Raw genomic sequence first — 13834 nt, 5'->3', positions numbered from 1 at the left:
ACACGAAGGAGTCTGATGTCAACCACCCCGGTCTATTGGGAAACTGGCAGTGACATGCACAGTACCCAACAACTGCTCGGTGGAGCTTCGATTGCTCGTGGATAGACGAAGGAACTGGTGGGAGACTTCGAGGCAGGTATCCATGCATAAGCCGATCGACGTTGCATCTGCCGGGGTAAGCGATAGAACACGATCAGTTCTGTACTCCAACTGCAGGACTATTTTTCGGTATTTTTCTTCGACGGCATGGGTGTTATTATGTGCCTGCTGCGATGACGTGTAGTGACAGGAATGAATGGGATGCGTGGATTCGGCAGGCGGTGAGGGCGCGTCATGTTCGACCCGCGCCGGCAGTGATTCTTCAGATATATGATGAGCCTCTCGCTTAATGGCTTCAGACGACGACTCACCTTCATCTTGAGCTAATACGGGCATCAATAAGGTGATGTAAATCTTTAATATCCGCTTGTCCTGTCACTACTTCCATAGAAAAGCATTCGCCAACGCCCATCGTTCGCAGGCTATGATGCTGCTGCCATTCTATTTACTAGCTCTGCATTATGGCATCCATAGATATCTGGATTGCATCTTTAATTGAACATTGCTTTTCTGCGCGGTGGAGTAGCTCAGAAGTGGAAGACGATGGAAGTAACCTTCGGTTTCCAAATAATTCCCAGCAATTCGCCTTGATCAACAACGTGAGTTCTCCTCCGTCGACTAATCATCAAAGAACCATCGAATTGCTGACGACCTAAATTTACCCTGCTAGCGGAGGGAAAGTGACGGGATATTAAGCCTCAACCTGACCGATCTACAGACCCAAATTGATGCGATCATGGCGAGAGAATCCTTACAACGCTACCGGACCGAATTTCCCGACCGCTCGTTCAAGAATGATGACATTAGAGGATGCGTCCTCCAGTTATTGGATTTTGAGGTTGTTCTGGAGTATTCCATGTCCCAGCCCAAACTCCATCTTTACGTCTTGCACTTCTGTATTGCATGGGACAGGGGCCAGATAAAAGGACCACCGCAGGGCAGGGGTATCAGGAAGAACCCATCATTATCTAAAATGATGCGGACGGTTTTTAGCGAGGCCAAATCCCGGGCTGAGACGCTCCAGGGTACTATGTCAGGATCCTTTCGCTTCCTTGAGCCTCCCCTCCAAACGCAACCGCATGATGATTCGGAAGCCTTTATATCGTCTCAAAATCAGCCGCTTGTCAGTCACCCTCCTAGGATTTCAGCCTTGAACCATACACCGGTACTTGGTTCTACATCCTCCAACAAGCTACTGGGGCTCTTAGGTCCTCAATCTAAAGTGACAGACAGTAATGAGTCACCAACTGGGAATGAGACTACTGCGAGACCAGCTGGAGGCGCAGTTTCAAGCGAAACTGAGGTGGCGGAGCAGGCTCAACGTAGTGAAAGCGAGCCTGTTGTGAATGGTAATAACGGACGTACAGAGGTTGACGATGCACACGAGTCTGCGCATGTCACAGTGCCTGATTCCGCAAGCCTCGACCATAACACCAATAATACAAATCCGCGACACGAAGACGATAGTGCACGAGCCTCTGATGTTACTGAAACAAATGAGCAGCGAGAGCACTCTGTGGGGCCCTCTGCAAATGTAAATAGAGCACCCATATCAGAGGCAACTGCACATTTTTCACCACAAAAAGCATCTACAACAAGACAGCCACTTCATCAGAGCTCTGGCCACAGCGACCCTTGGTATGGCATGACGAGGATCTGCAAAAGAGATATTAGAGTACCAAAGAATCAAGCTGCTTTTTTTGAGCAACATGTCCGGTGCTGGGTGCCGCCCCTTCCAGGGGAGAGGGAGCCCCAAGGGCACTTTCCAGCTCCACTTCTGAGCCAGTGGAATACCATTGCATACAACAGAAACCGTTCGATCAAGGAGAATGAGCTGAACGATTCTGTGTCTAAACCAGTCGACTCACCTGAACCTGCACCTGTCAGTAGCAGCTCTGCGCCTCAGACAAGTTCGGAATCTGAAGATGACCAGGACGAAGACCAAGATGGTGACGATATCTCGTGGTCAAATTCTCCCGAAACCCCTGCTCGTCGTCGAAAACAACTACCGGCAGACAGTAGTCCAGCAGAGAGAAACCAGCCAGTCGCACAGACAGCTGGAAAAAGCCAATCTAACATCCAATCGATACTCGAGAACCCTCAAGGTCAACGCGCATCAGTGGATAGCGCATCTAATAAGAATGCCGAGAAGGCAACTGAAGCATCTGCGCCTGAAGCACAATTGATGGAACTGGAAGATGATGTCCCAGACCAGCAGGAGTCTGACAAAGAAAGCCAAGATTCGGTAATGGATACCTCCATTCCCTGTCCCCTCAGAGGTAGCTCACAAGCACGGCTTAGCAGCCAGTCAGAGCCTGAGTCTACCAGCTCAGGGCCATCCCTTGCTGGATATCTCCAACTAGAACAGGTGCAGGTCATGGAGACGCCAACTACTAACTTCAATCACTCCCAGACTGCGAACAGAGGCAATACCAAGATCGGATTGGATAGCTCCGACAGCCCATTCCTGGTCGAGTCATCATCGCAGTCGCGCATTCTTAATACTTATGCCAGCAACGATACTGGCACCAAAAACACCCAAGAGATGTCGTATCCTTCCCAGGGCAATGACGGCTCTCATGAAGTGGACGTCATGGGGACACAGCTGAGCAACGGTGATGGGCCATTTCAGAACTCTATACCTTCCCCACATTCTGCGGTGGTCGTCGACTCACCGGGGCTGGGGGGCTCTATTTCTGTATGTCAGTTTAATGAATCGTCGAAACTCTTCTCTTCTCACAATGAGGTGCTCCCTTCAATGCAGTCGGGCGAAAATGGAGAAGATGCATCGGAAGCTCCCAAGTCCGCACAAGACCCGCCAATTGAACATACTCAGAAGTCGCCGTTGAAGCGCTTCATGTCTTACGACGCAGGAGAGCAGTCTCCCGCAAAACGGTACAAGATGCTTCAGGAAAATCATGAGGATATACATGCACCAATTATAAGAGCATCAACGCCCAATGTGATTTCACGTCGGGAGAGCTATATTGGCTGCTCTGGCAATCATGCTAAGGCACAGAGAATTTACGAAAAGTTTCGAAGCGATTACCCAACATATCGGGGGGACTTTGTACATTTCACGAAGGTGTGTTCTAAGTTGCGGGACGTTCGAGCACGAGGACTTTTACAGCGGTCTTTCCTTTGGGATGATTTTATCATCAAGCACTTAGAGGAATACCCTCAGCATATTGAGGAGGCCCTGGGCATGGGTATGGATGTAAAGTCAGAAGCGTACGAGGAATATTTCGCATCCAATGTCTCCAGACCATCGTACAAGAAGCGAAGTCTCACGGCGGATGGGATTCAAGCCGCTGCTTCCCAGAATGTCTCTGCAGCCCAGCCAAAGGGCGTGCCGAGTCCAGCTCTTCCTCAGCCCCTGGAGAATACATCGTTTACCGGAAGTCTTGTAGAAAGATTCCACAGTCTTCACGCACAGTCTACTGGACTTTCTACACAGGGGTTGCAATCCGAGGCCCACAACGGTCAGGCGTCACCCAGCATGTCGACTCCGACTTCGGGTAGTAAGACAATGTGGCACACACTGTTCGAAAATCACGCAGACGCACACCAGGATAGAGATGAGGCTTCCCATGTGGCAGACGCTGCAGCTGTCGAGCCCGGACAAGATACTGAGATCCTAGCGGCCGAGGAGGTTGACGATGACGAGATAATAGACGAGACTCAAACCGCCGACGGGATTGACCGTGATGAAATAGTGGACGAGACTCAAGGCGCCGACGAGGTTGACTATGACGACGAGATAATGGATGAGACCCACGAAACAGCTAGCATCGAGCTAGGGGACCGTGAACCGGGCGCACCCGCCGAAGAGCCGGTGGCAGCACCTGATGTTGAACCGGGCGATGAAAGCGAGGCGGAGAGTGTCAACGAGAACTGGTTCGACTCCCTTCGCCATATACGCGAACGCGGGCCTACATGGTCTGATGATTTCAACACGCCGTTCAAGAAGTGGGCGCGGGCCGACCAGAATGTCTTGGTTGAGCGTAAACGGCGTGGTGGAGCTCGTATTCCTGTGGATGAAAGGGGGGTAATTCAGCGATTTCATTATTAGATAGAAGAGGTCTGTTATCATAGTATTCGCTTCGGAAATATATATTTGCTGTGACATCTGAACGTTCATTTAATTGATGTCCCATCAATTTATTTTTATAACATATCCATTGCTGCCTAGACTCAGTAATACATATCAGACATGGATGATATCGTACGCAATCTAATTGAACCTATCGAACAAATCCGTAAAAAAAATCGTATAAGGAGGGTATCTGTGTAGACGTCTATCTATAACCAAAGGTATGTATGAAGGGAGCAAAGACCCGCCGAAGCCCAAACCGATAAGTCAAGTAAAATACAACGGACGAAATTGGAAAACCCCCCTGAAGTTTTCGTAGCAACGGGCATTAAATTCATTAAGATCCACTTTTCCTGCGGGACAGACTGCAAGAAATCATGGATTCATGTACCTTTTTATCCATTTTCCATTTTTTTTTGTTTCTGTTTTCTTCTTTTCTTCTCGCTCTCCAAAAATTTTCACTCTTATGATCTAAACATGACGAAAAGGCTCATAGGCACTCGACTGCTGATTGTGATTGTGATTCGCCGGAGCCGGGTAAGCCGTATTACCGTAGGGAGGTACGGCGGGGGTACCCAAAGGCTCGTAGGTGTAGGGGGCCTTTTCGGCGGTGATGGCACGAGGGTTCTTGTTCTTGTGGTTGTAGGGCGAGCGACCGGAACAGCAGCAGGAGCTGAACAACCAGAAGAGAGCAGCGCCCAGAGAGAAGGCGACGGCCAACCAGGTGGCCACGAAGATGTTCTTACCCATGCTGCCCTTGATGCCATAGTCTTTCAGGTTTTCGTTGAAGACGCCGGTGATGGTGGCGAACATGGCTGTTGCGGTGACTGAGGCGGCGGTGGTGAATAGGAATGCGACCTGGTTTTATTTTATTAGCATGAGAACATACATGTAGAGAGAGGAGGGGGGACATACAATCGAGACCAGAGTGGTCACACAGCTACCCCAACGACTGCAGATAGCGAAGAGTCCGACGAGGAGTTCAACGATGGTAGCGACGAAGGCAACGATGTAAGCGATGACCATCCACTTGGAGACGTTCTTGTAGAGATCCAAGCCCTTGCGAACGGAGCTAGGGAGGGCATTCTCGGCACCGGTTTGTTCCAAATGCCAGACCTCGATCGGGTTGAAATAGAACTGGGCCTTGGGCTTCGAACACTCCTTGACCTCGTAGTGGTCACCGTTGGTGACATTGCCGTCGCAGTAGCCCAACAGACCGACGGTGTAGAAGTCCGCTACGTCGAACTGCTTCTGGATCTGTTCCAAGGCGGTTTTGATATCACCGTCGTTGACTTTGAGATGCGCGGCTTCGAGGGCATCGGATACCTTCGATTTGGATGCTGTGGTGGTGAGATTTTGCAGGTTGGCCTATAGTTCCTCGGTTAGTATTGTAATACTGTATAGGGAAGGGATAGGGAGATGTGCATACGCGGAAGAAGTAGAGGTTGTTCAGGGTTCCGGAGCTTGAATTCGTACACCCTATCCCGACCATGATGATGCACACCAACGAGGCGATGGTGAGAGCATATGGGGTGAAAATGCATAGAATGCGACCGCCTTTGCCCATGTTGTCGGCGTTGCTATAGTATTTACGGAGACTGGGCGTGCTGGTATTAGACGTAAGGAGTTCAGCACAGAGATCGATGACAGAGAGATAGATGGCAGATGGTAGACGACGGACGACAGAGAAATAGTAGATGATAAACAGAGAGATGATGAGCGAGATGGGAGGTTTTAAGTATGTATGTCTTGCGACCGGCATTGACAGCCTTAGGCCTTCATATGTTGAGGCGCAGTGTTTTCCCTAAGCCGACGGACCAATCAGCGGGACACGGGATGGTCTACGCCACGCGTGTTTCTATAAATTGACCCGTTTTGTTTCCACCGCAACCTGGAGACGGTATTACAGGGACCCCGCTAGCCGTAGTAGGCAGGAATCAACCAGCCCTATCCACGTAGGTGGCTGGGACGCGCAAGCTGTACATGCATATCAAGATACTCTGTATGTGTACATGTATTTTACTTCTACTCTGTACAGAGATAATTACAAGTTTACAACGAAGTCATCCAACAAATTATGTGGAGATTGATAACTGATAATAGTCGCCAAGTATTGGCCCCATCCATGGACCCATAAGGGGCAGAAATTAAGTTCTCAGAAATTTCACAGAGAATAACTAAATTCCGCACAGGCAGAGGACAGTCCCTGCGGAATAAAATTGATATGCCTGATCGTATATGCGGAGTAAAGACTACAGAGTAGAGCGAGTATGAGGTCATTCAATAGGGAGGAGGTTATACAATTCTCTGAGGCGCAGACCATGGATCCCCAAACTCTGCTATTTTCGTTCTCTACTCCTTACTTCGTATGGGGTATTCTAGGCATCTTCATTCCACAGTCTACATCCTTTACACTGCCTCTAATTAGGTTATGTCCAGTTCTCCACCGATTAAACTACTTTGGTTAGATGACCGACATCTGAAAAATCGACTAGTTTATCAGATAAAGACCAAACTATTATGGCCAAACTACTATGTACCCTACCCTATGGATCACAAATAAGGCTGCAGGATATCCATCATTCCCGTATAAGCCACCCCATTTGGAGGCTCCATGTTGAAGATGTAGTCTCCCCACCAAGGTCCCGCCGCCCACCACATGGCTCCCTTCCACACGTCCGCATTGTCGGCCAAATATTCCAGCATCCCCTTCAGTGCCATTCGACATTGGTCGTTGACTCCGCCGGCGAACTCGCCCAGGATGCCCACCTTGTTGTTCTCCTTCAGCCACTGCGTCGCACTAGTGACTCGTTCCAGGCCGATGGTGGCTGAGACGCAAGACGGCGAGGTGCCAGACCCGTCTGAGTCCAGGTACTGGTGCATCTCGTAGACGATCTTGTCCTGTGGGTCCGTCAAGCTCTTCAGGTTGTCGTTCTGATCGACCCATGTCCACGCGCCGGTCCATGAGTTGCCCTCTACGAAGATGAACTGTGTCGTGGCCCCCGCGGCGCGGATGCCGTCGATGGCAGCTTGGTTGAGATTCAGTACGAGTTCTGAGTCCATATCGTGGTATTCGTTATCTACGACATCAGCATGGTTAGGACAAGGCCTCGGTGAAGACCGAAACTCACTGGTATCGAAGATCACCAGCTCATCGTCTTTAAACTTTCCAGCTAAGTTTTTCCAGAAGGTCTGAAAGTCCGAGGTCGCTGTGATGATTTTTCCATTGCTAGGGATGTCAATCTCTACTATACATAATACAGAAGAAAAGAGAACTCACAATCGACCATAGTTATGAGGATCCAAAACTGCATGGGCGCCTGCGTCTGTGACGGCTTTCACAACCTGCGCAGATCAGAATGGAATCCCTTCCACACAAGACCGACTTACCGAGGTCAGGTTCTTCAGATAGGCATCATTATAGGATCTGGTCATGTCATCCGGGGTCAATCGTTCCATCAAGAACTGGATCCGGAAGATGTTCATCCCCTTGTCAATCAGGGCTGAGATGGTTGAGTGATCTGGGAAGATGAACTCGGTTCCCTAGAACACGTTAGCCATGGGGTATTAATCTTCGCAGTGATATTTAGGGCTATACATATTTTCCTGGGATGCTGTTTTGACCAAATTCACCTCCAGATTCATTTGTGCCAACCCCTGCATCGTCTTTGTTAGGCCATCAAACAACAGAAAGGAACTAGTGAAACAAACACTCCAAAGCTGAATCGCTCTTTTGCTTCTTGTCCAGGGGAGCAATAATCGCAGAAACTGCCGCAGCGGCAACGATCAAGCAGCTAAACTTCATATCGAAAAACATCTATAGAGACCACACAAGAGTACGATTTAGAATTTACGGAACTGCCAATTCACAAAACCAACCATTTATATCATTCCCTCAGCCTCGATGCTCAATGTATTTCTCCGGAATCAACCCCATTTGGAAGACACGAACCCATGATTAGATTGGATCTACTTTCTCGCGGTTGAATGATTCGCGGGGAATCTCGACCAAGTGTCTAGTGGATATCCAGCGGAGGAAAGATTTATCCAGATCGATTCTAACTGGTACACTGTAGACTGTCTTGGCCATTGAAACAGGGGCCGATGAAGTCAGTTGTTTCCGTGGCATTTTGGGTAACTGATTGACTTGATTAATCATTCCGTGTATTATATCCGTTATATATCTGAAACTCAATTAAATCTACGCCATATGAATCCAGATAAATAGATAGAACAATTCATATTACTCAACTCAATTACCACCCCGGCCGCATCAACACCGACTTCATATCCTCCGCCTGCAACCGATGATACTTGGACGACGGATGATAATCATTCCACCAGAAACAGGAACTCCCGTCCTGATTGATGCACGTCGCATCCGGGAATCCGTAATCCAAAGGCCGATCCAACACTTTGGTCATGAACGCCCACGAGTCATAGTAAACGACGGAGACCTGCCGCACCAGCATTAGATGAAACTCAGAATTACCCAGACGATATTAACACCACTGGTATGGAGACTCACGTCGGTATGATTCATCTCGAACCCCGCCACCATAGATCTAAGATTCCTATTATACACAGCCAGATACGCAGCATGTCTCTGCACAGTATCATTTCCCTGATTCAGGAACATCGGGCTCCGACTCGTCGGTGGTACATTCAAGAAGAGAAATTTTCTCCCTCCAGCGTCGTAGACCTTCTGCACGAGAGATGCCAATCGAGCGATCAATTTCGGGATAAATGTATTGGCGTCTTCCCTGTTGAATGAACTACCGATACTAGTAGTTTATACATACTCCTGTCAGGCCATTACTTCCAAAACTAGATCAAGTAGCTAATGTCATACTCGTTAATTCCAATCCAGAACCCGAAAACAGCACTCTCAGCCGTCCAAGGCGCTGGATCGGGCTTATTGGCATACGCCTTTTCAAAGAGTGCCACTTGGGAGACGAGATCCCCGTGGGACGATGAGACAAGGTCGTTGTCGATGGTGGCGCCTCCGATAGCTAGGTTGTAAGAGAGAATCAGGGATGCGTTTTCTGTGGTCGTTAGGTATCCTACCCAGTTGATGCCGCCGGCCGTTGTACCAGTGCCTGGTTATGGAGTGTGTAAGGATAAGGAATGAAGTTGCTTGCAGAGGAAAGATAGATGTGATGATCATACCCAAAGGAGGATTTCCCATCGGGCTGGAAGGAGTTGGTTGCTCGCCATCACTGTTGAAGTCGGTTTGCGTATATGAATTCCCACTGTTATGGGTCAGTATTTAGATTCTTGGGATGGAAGGGAAAAGAGTCGCATACAAGGTAAAGAAATACGTGGTTGAAGCCGGTGACCATGGTCTCGCAGCGACCAGAGCGAGGATGCTGCTCATCACACACAGAATGTGGACCTTCATCATGTTCGGGATCAACATGGATACATGTGGTGAAACAAGCCCCGCGCGAAGAATCTGTCATATTGTACTTATATATAGATTCTTCCACGGACTTTCAGGCAATGATACTACTGTCTGCAGTGGACGGAAAAATCCTCCCGAAGCTGATATTGCGGGGTCGGAAATGGAGCATCATGACCGATGAAGATCACGGCCAATCGAAGAATGAGATCAAGCGAGAGAGACGGAGTTTTGCTCCATTCCTTTCCGATCACGGTGATCTTAGAGAGACAGTCTTGCAGATGTCGTAAGCGTCTTATTCTAGATCTATATACTATGTACATCTTATCGTAAGAATTCATAATTGATCCAGACGAAGGCTCAGGATCTCCATGCCAACACCACAGACAAGCAGCTTAGTCTCCCCCGTTGTGTCTCGGATGATGTCAACGGTCGATATGTCCGCCACGGAGCTATAACTGTCGACCACATTTCGGACCTGAATCGCCTCAAACCCGTCCTTATTCGCGTCCACATCGACCCGCCAGATCTTAATCTGGTGGTCATTTCCAGACGAGGCCACGGTAATTTGGGTCGTACCATCTGGAGATGCATGCTTTTTAAGGACTTTGACGGTGGTTACACAAGCTGCGTGAGCGTCCGGGATGGAGACAGTGCAGGCACGATCACTGGCTTCGGCATAGGTAAAATTCGTGTTCAGGAGAGACAGTGTCAACGCGTTGTCGTCGCCGCCAGCGATGATCAGCGATGCGGCTTGAGATACGTGCACCATCTCCAATGATTTGATACTATTGGAATGGATCTGGTATCGATTTTCACAGGAAATATCCTCCGGAGATGTCGTCATCGCCTCTATAGGTTGCTTCAGACGTAATGTCAAGTCGTAAGGTGCGATCGAGAAGAAAGTATTGATGATCGGTGTCAAATTCCAAAGTGTAAGGTATCCGTCCGTAGAAGCTGTGATCAAAACCAAGGACGAGTCGCGTAGTGCAAATTGTACCTGCGTTAAGCAGTTGCTTGTATATGTGCCCTTGGCCAGTAGCGTAAATCCTCCATGAGCCGACGAGGAATAACGGAAGATCTACCTATGTTAGCTATGAAGTGGGCGTGGTCGAGTGTATCACATACCCTGAGTGTGGAGTTGGAGTACGACAGACAGAGTAAGAAATCGCCCTCATTTTCCTCTCCTTCGATCTCAATCATGTCGAAACTGGTCACTCGAAGATCGGAATTTGCATGGCTCTTCGGGCTCGACGCGACCAGATTCGTTACGAGACCAAATAGGGGAATTGAGCGAATCTTCCACACGAAAAACTCCTCATTCGCTGCTCCTGTGAAGAGGAACTTTCCATTTCTGGACCAGTCTATATGCTGAAACCCAGTCTGGTGCTGCATGAGGACCCTCAGGCATTTGAAAGCGCCCCATCTGCTCTCTTTCTCCGGGTCTATCGGTGTAAAGATCCGCAACGCGGTATCCTCTGACCCAGTCGCAAAGAGCGTTCCTCTTTCATCATTCGAGGGCGATACGCCCATGGTTTTGATTTCTCTTCCAGGGCCTCCAGCTCGTAAAGTACGTCTGGCCTCGCCCTGGATCTGGAAAGCCACAAGGTGAGACTGGATCCATACAAGCAAACCGGAGCCTGGCTGTGTATGGCTGGGATAGAAGGCCCAGATTCGATGACATCCACCGCAGGTCATCCGAGCAGCCTCCGAGTTTGTGGATTCGTTCCACAGAATGAAATCCGAGCCCGAAAAACCATACAGCATAAGATCCCAAGAAGCTTTGTCAACATAGACACCCATCATATTGAATCTTGGAAGAGGAATGGAGTGATGGATGGTCTGGAGAGAGACTATTTCTTGTGAATCCTTCAACAAAGTATGGAGACTGTAGAAGCCATCCCGGCCGCAGGTCAAGAAATAGTTCAGGGACTTTCCCGCGCCCCCGTAAAGAGATGAGAATGATTCAATCGAGTTGACGCCCTCTGGATGCATGACCTCGTCCAGTAGAGGCTGCAAGGGAGACTCTGCCGGGGTAATCGGGTATATAGCCAGTGAACCTCGTTGAGAGCCCAATGCTAGATATTTATCACCACAATACACTAAGGAGGCACTTCCCACAACGAAGCGCCTGGGAAGAGTCATCGTTATATTCTTCACTTGTGGCTTCTCATTCTCTGATATTGTGACCATGAATAAGTCTGCTTTGTCGAATCTTGCATGTGATGTGAGGAAGAACAGCGTCCCTGCTGACCCACATGTGCTGCGTTGGTAGTCAAGGGCGAAAAGCCCCTGTGGCATTTGGCCCGTCTCCGCTAAAATGGACAGTGATTTGTCGTGGTGATTGTACAGCCGTATAGATCCTCTTGCATTCCCTAACAGTGCCAGCCCATGTTGTGGTAGACCAGCAATCGCACAATATGAGCGAAGATCTTCTTCCACCGATACAGTCTCTTTGAAGATATGACTCTTCACTGAGGCTGAAGATTCGATGCTGCAAATTTGGACTTCGCCCTGGGTAGTGGTTGCGATGAAACAATCTGGAGTGACAAAACCGATTTTTTTCATGGTGTTCTCAAGCTTTGGTTCAGAGCCAGGAGAGTTGACAGAAAAGTTAATGCGGCGGTTTCTGTTAGACACCACCACGGCCCCTGTCTCGTCTATCCCTAACTTGAAACACTTTAACGCACCATCAGAGCCCCCAGTATACACTGTCGTCTCGGCACCTATGCTACGCATATCAGAAGCCCATATGTGCTTCCCGGAGTGTTGATGCAGGTTAGAAATCTCACTCAGCTTGAAGTCCGATTCTGGCGACGAAGGATCCCAGCTGAGATCCCACACGAGACAAGTGGCATCTTCACCACGCGAAACAAGATTCAGTCTACCTTTGTCACCAATCGTTGTCGTGAGAAAAAACACATTCCATATCCGCGCCTGGTGGCCAAAAGCACTCGCGATGCAGGACTCGGAGCCGAGAGTGCTATCACCAAAACCTGTGGTTCGAAGTTCGAAGCCGTCCGTGGAATAGGCAGAAGGATCATGGCGTGATGACTTCTCACAATCAGATATGTTCCAGATTCTGATGGTTCTATCATCACTACAGCTAGCCAGCAGTCGTCCAGTAGAGTTGCCAGGTAAAGAGACCATATGGGATATCCGGACTCCGAAAATAGACCCTTCGTGACCGGTAAAAAAGTGATGAATTGAGGCCACTGCATTGAAAAGACTGTCCTCTTCGTTTAAATAGCAAGACCAGACAATAACTTCGCCAAAGATGGTCCCGGAAGCAATCAGGATGTGAGAGGACGAGCACGAAATGGTATCAGCCGAGTAGAGAAGGGTTTTAACTCCCGCCACGAGGTGTTGCAATCGAATACTCTTCGCGTATCCTAAGGAGGTCCCGTCTACAACAGACATGCGAAGAATCGCATTATGGGCTGTTACCATGTAGGCTTCCATTGGTTCCTTTTTGATGTCAGGCGTACATCCGGCCAATATCCAATCTGGTGCCAAATACTCAGCACATGTGGTCCGTAAAGACGCCTCCACTTCACCAGAGGGCTTGTTAGTAATACACAAGCTAAGGAGTCTCAATGATTCGCCTCCCCAGGCTAGAAGCTGAGCACATGCTTTCGCTGTATCTTGCTGCTCTTGATTGAGAACAATGAATCCATGGATGTTGCTTCGCTTGAAAGTCTGCAGACTGGCTAGCAGTCTGCCGCTGCCTTCATCAAACAACCGCACATGTGGACCTTGGCCTTCAAAAAGAAGCCTATTATCTCCCAGATCAAATGCTTTCAGCGCTGCTATAGGAAGGCAAGCATCAATGTGCTAAAATGAAGTCAGCAATGGCCATGACTGTTATTAGATTCATCTCTAACCTCCAGCGAGGGATGCATTGGTGCAACCAGCGAAGCACATTGGCCGCCGGCTTTCAGGCAATATATTATATTCAACCCAAGGGCTTCTTCCCCGCATAGCACTATCCCACTGGCTTCATAAAATTCTAGAGTCTGTGAATGCTTATGTAACCACCTGTCCCTCCACAACGCGCTTTACCGTTAATGGCGTAATTACATCACGTGATATCGCGCTCCTCGTGAAGTGGCGACGCGGAATCCGTCGGACGGTGTTCTTGGTCTTACGAAGTCGTCAGGGACGCCGACTGGTTCGGTGTATACCTGTGTCGTCTCCGATGCAGACATCCTGATGTCCATCGCGTTGTCGAAGCTATCCTA

At 49.0% G+C, this 13834-nt stretch overlaps 5 protein-coding genes across 5 annotated transcripts; 1 reads left to right on the top strand and 4 right to left on the bottom strand.

Moving 5' to 3' along the window:
• Positions 1–560: 560 nt before the first annotated feature.
• ATNIH1004_006108 (uncharacterized protein) lies at positions 561–4171 on the top strand (the record flags this gene model as incomplete). The annotated part of the gene is made up of 2 exons (XM_033570744.1): positions 561–698; positions 770–4171. The coding sequence occupies 2 exons, from the start codon at positions 561–563 to the stop codon at positions 4169–4171; spliced, it is 3540 nt and encodes a 1179-aa protein (XP_033426776.1).
• A 492-nt stretch (positions 4172–4663) lies between these two features.
• On the bottom strand, positions 4664–5759 carry ATNIH1004_006107 (SUR7/PalI family protein; the record flags this gene model as incomplete). Its single annotated transcript, XM_033570743.1, has 3 exons — positions 4664–5050; positions 5108–5560; positions 5622–5759. 3 exons carry the CDS (start codon positions 5757–5759, stop codon positions 4664–4666), a joined length of 978 nt encoding a protein of 325 aa, XP_033426775.1.
• A 986-nt stretch (positions 5760–6745) lies between these two features.
• Positions 6746–7997, bottom strand: ATNIH1004_006106 (glycoside hydrolase family 5 protein; the record flags this gene model as incomplete). The annotated part of the gene is made up of 6 exons (XM_033570742.1): positions 6746–7272; positions 7324–7421; positions 7473–7537; positions 7583–7735; positions 7791–7849; positions 7904–7997. 6 exons carry the CDS (start codon positions 7995–7997, stop codon positions 6746–6748), a joined length of 996 nt encoding a protein of 331 aa, XP_033426774.1.
• A 451-nt stretch (positions 7998–8448) lies between these two features.
• On the bottom strand, positions 8449–9380 carry ATNIH1004_006105 (putative cellulose-binding GDSL lipase/acylhydrolase; the record flags this gene model as incomplete). The annotated part of the gene is made up of 4 exons (XM_033570741.1): positions 8449–8649; positions 8721–8757; positions 9045–9204; positions 9362–9380. The coding sequence occupies 4 exons, from the start codon at positions 9378–9380 to the stop codon at positions 8449–8451; spliced, it is 417 nt and encodes a 138-aa protein (XP_033426773.1).
• Positions 9381–9930: 550 nt separating this feature from the next.
• ATNIH1004_006104 (tRNA (34-2'-O)-methyltransferase regulator RTT10) lies at positions 9931–13495 on the bottom strand (the record flags this gene model as incomplete). The annotated part of the gene is made up of 3 exons (XM_033570740.1): positions 9931–10674; positions 10722–13427; positions 13478–13495. The coding sequence occupies 3 exons, from the start codon at positions 13493–13495 to the stop codon at positions 9931–9933; spliced, it is 3468 nt and encodes a 1155-aa protein (XP_033426772.1).
• Positions 13496–13834: the final 339 nt, after the last annotated feature.

This window comes from Aspergillus tanneri (assembly GCF_003426965.1).
Source record: "Aspergillus tanneri strain NIH1004 chromosome Unknown AapTan_4_pilon_pilon_pilon, whole genome shotgun sequence".
Taxonomy (NCBI): Eukaryota; Fungi; Ascomycota; class Eurotiomycetes; order Eurotiales; family Aspergillaceae; genus Aspergillus; species Aspergillus tanneri.
The sequence above is the reverse complement of the archived record's forward strand: the minus strand, read 5'-3'. Positions and strand labels throughout refer to the sequence as shown.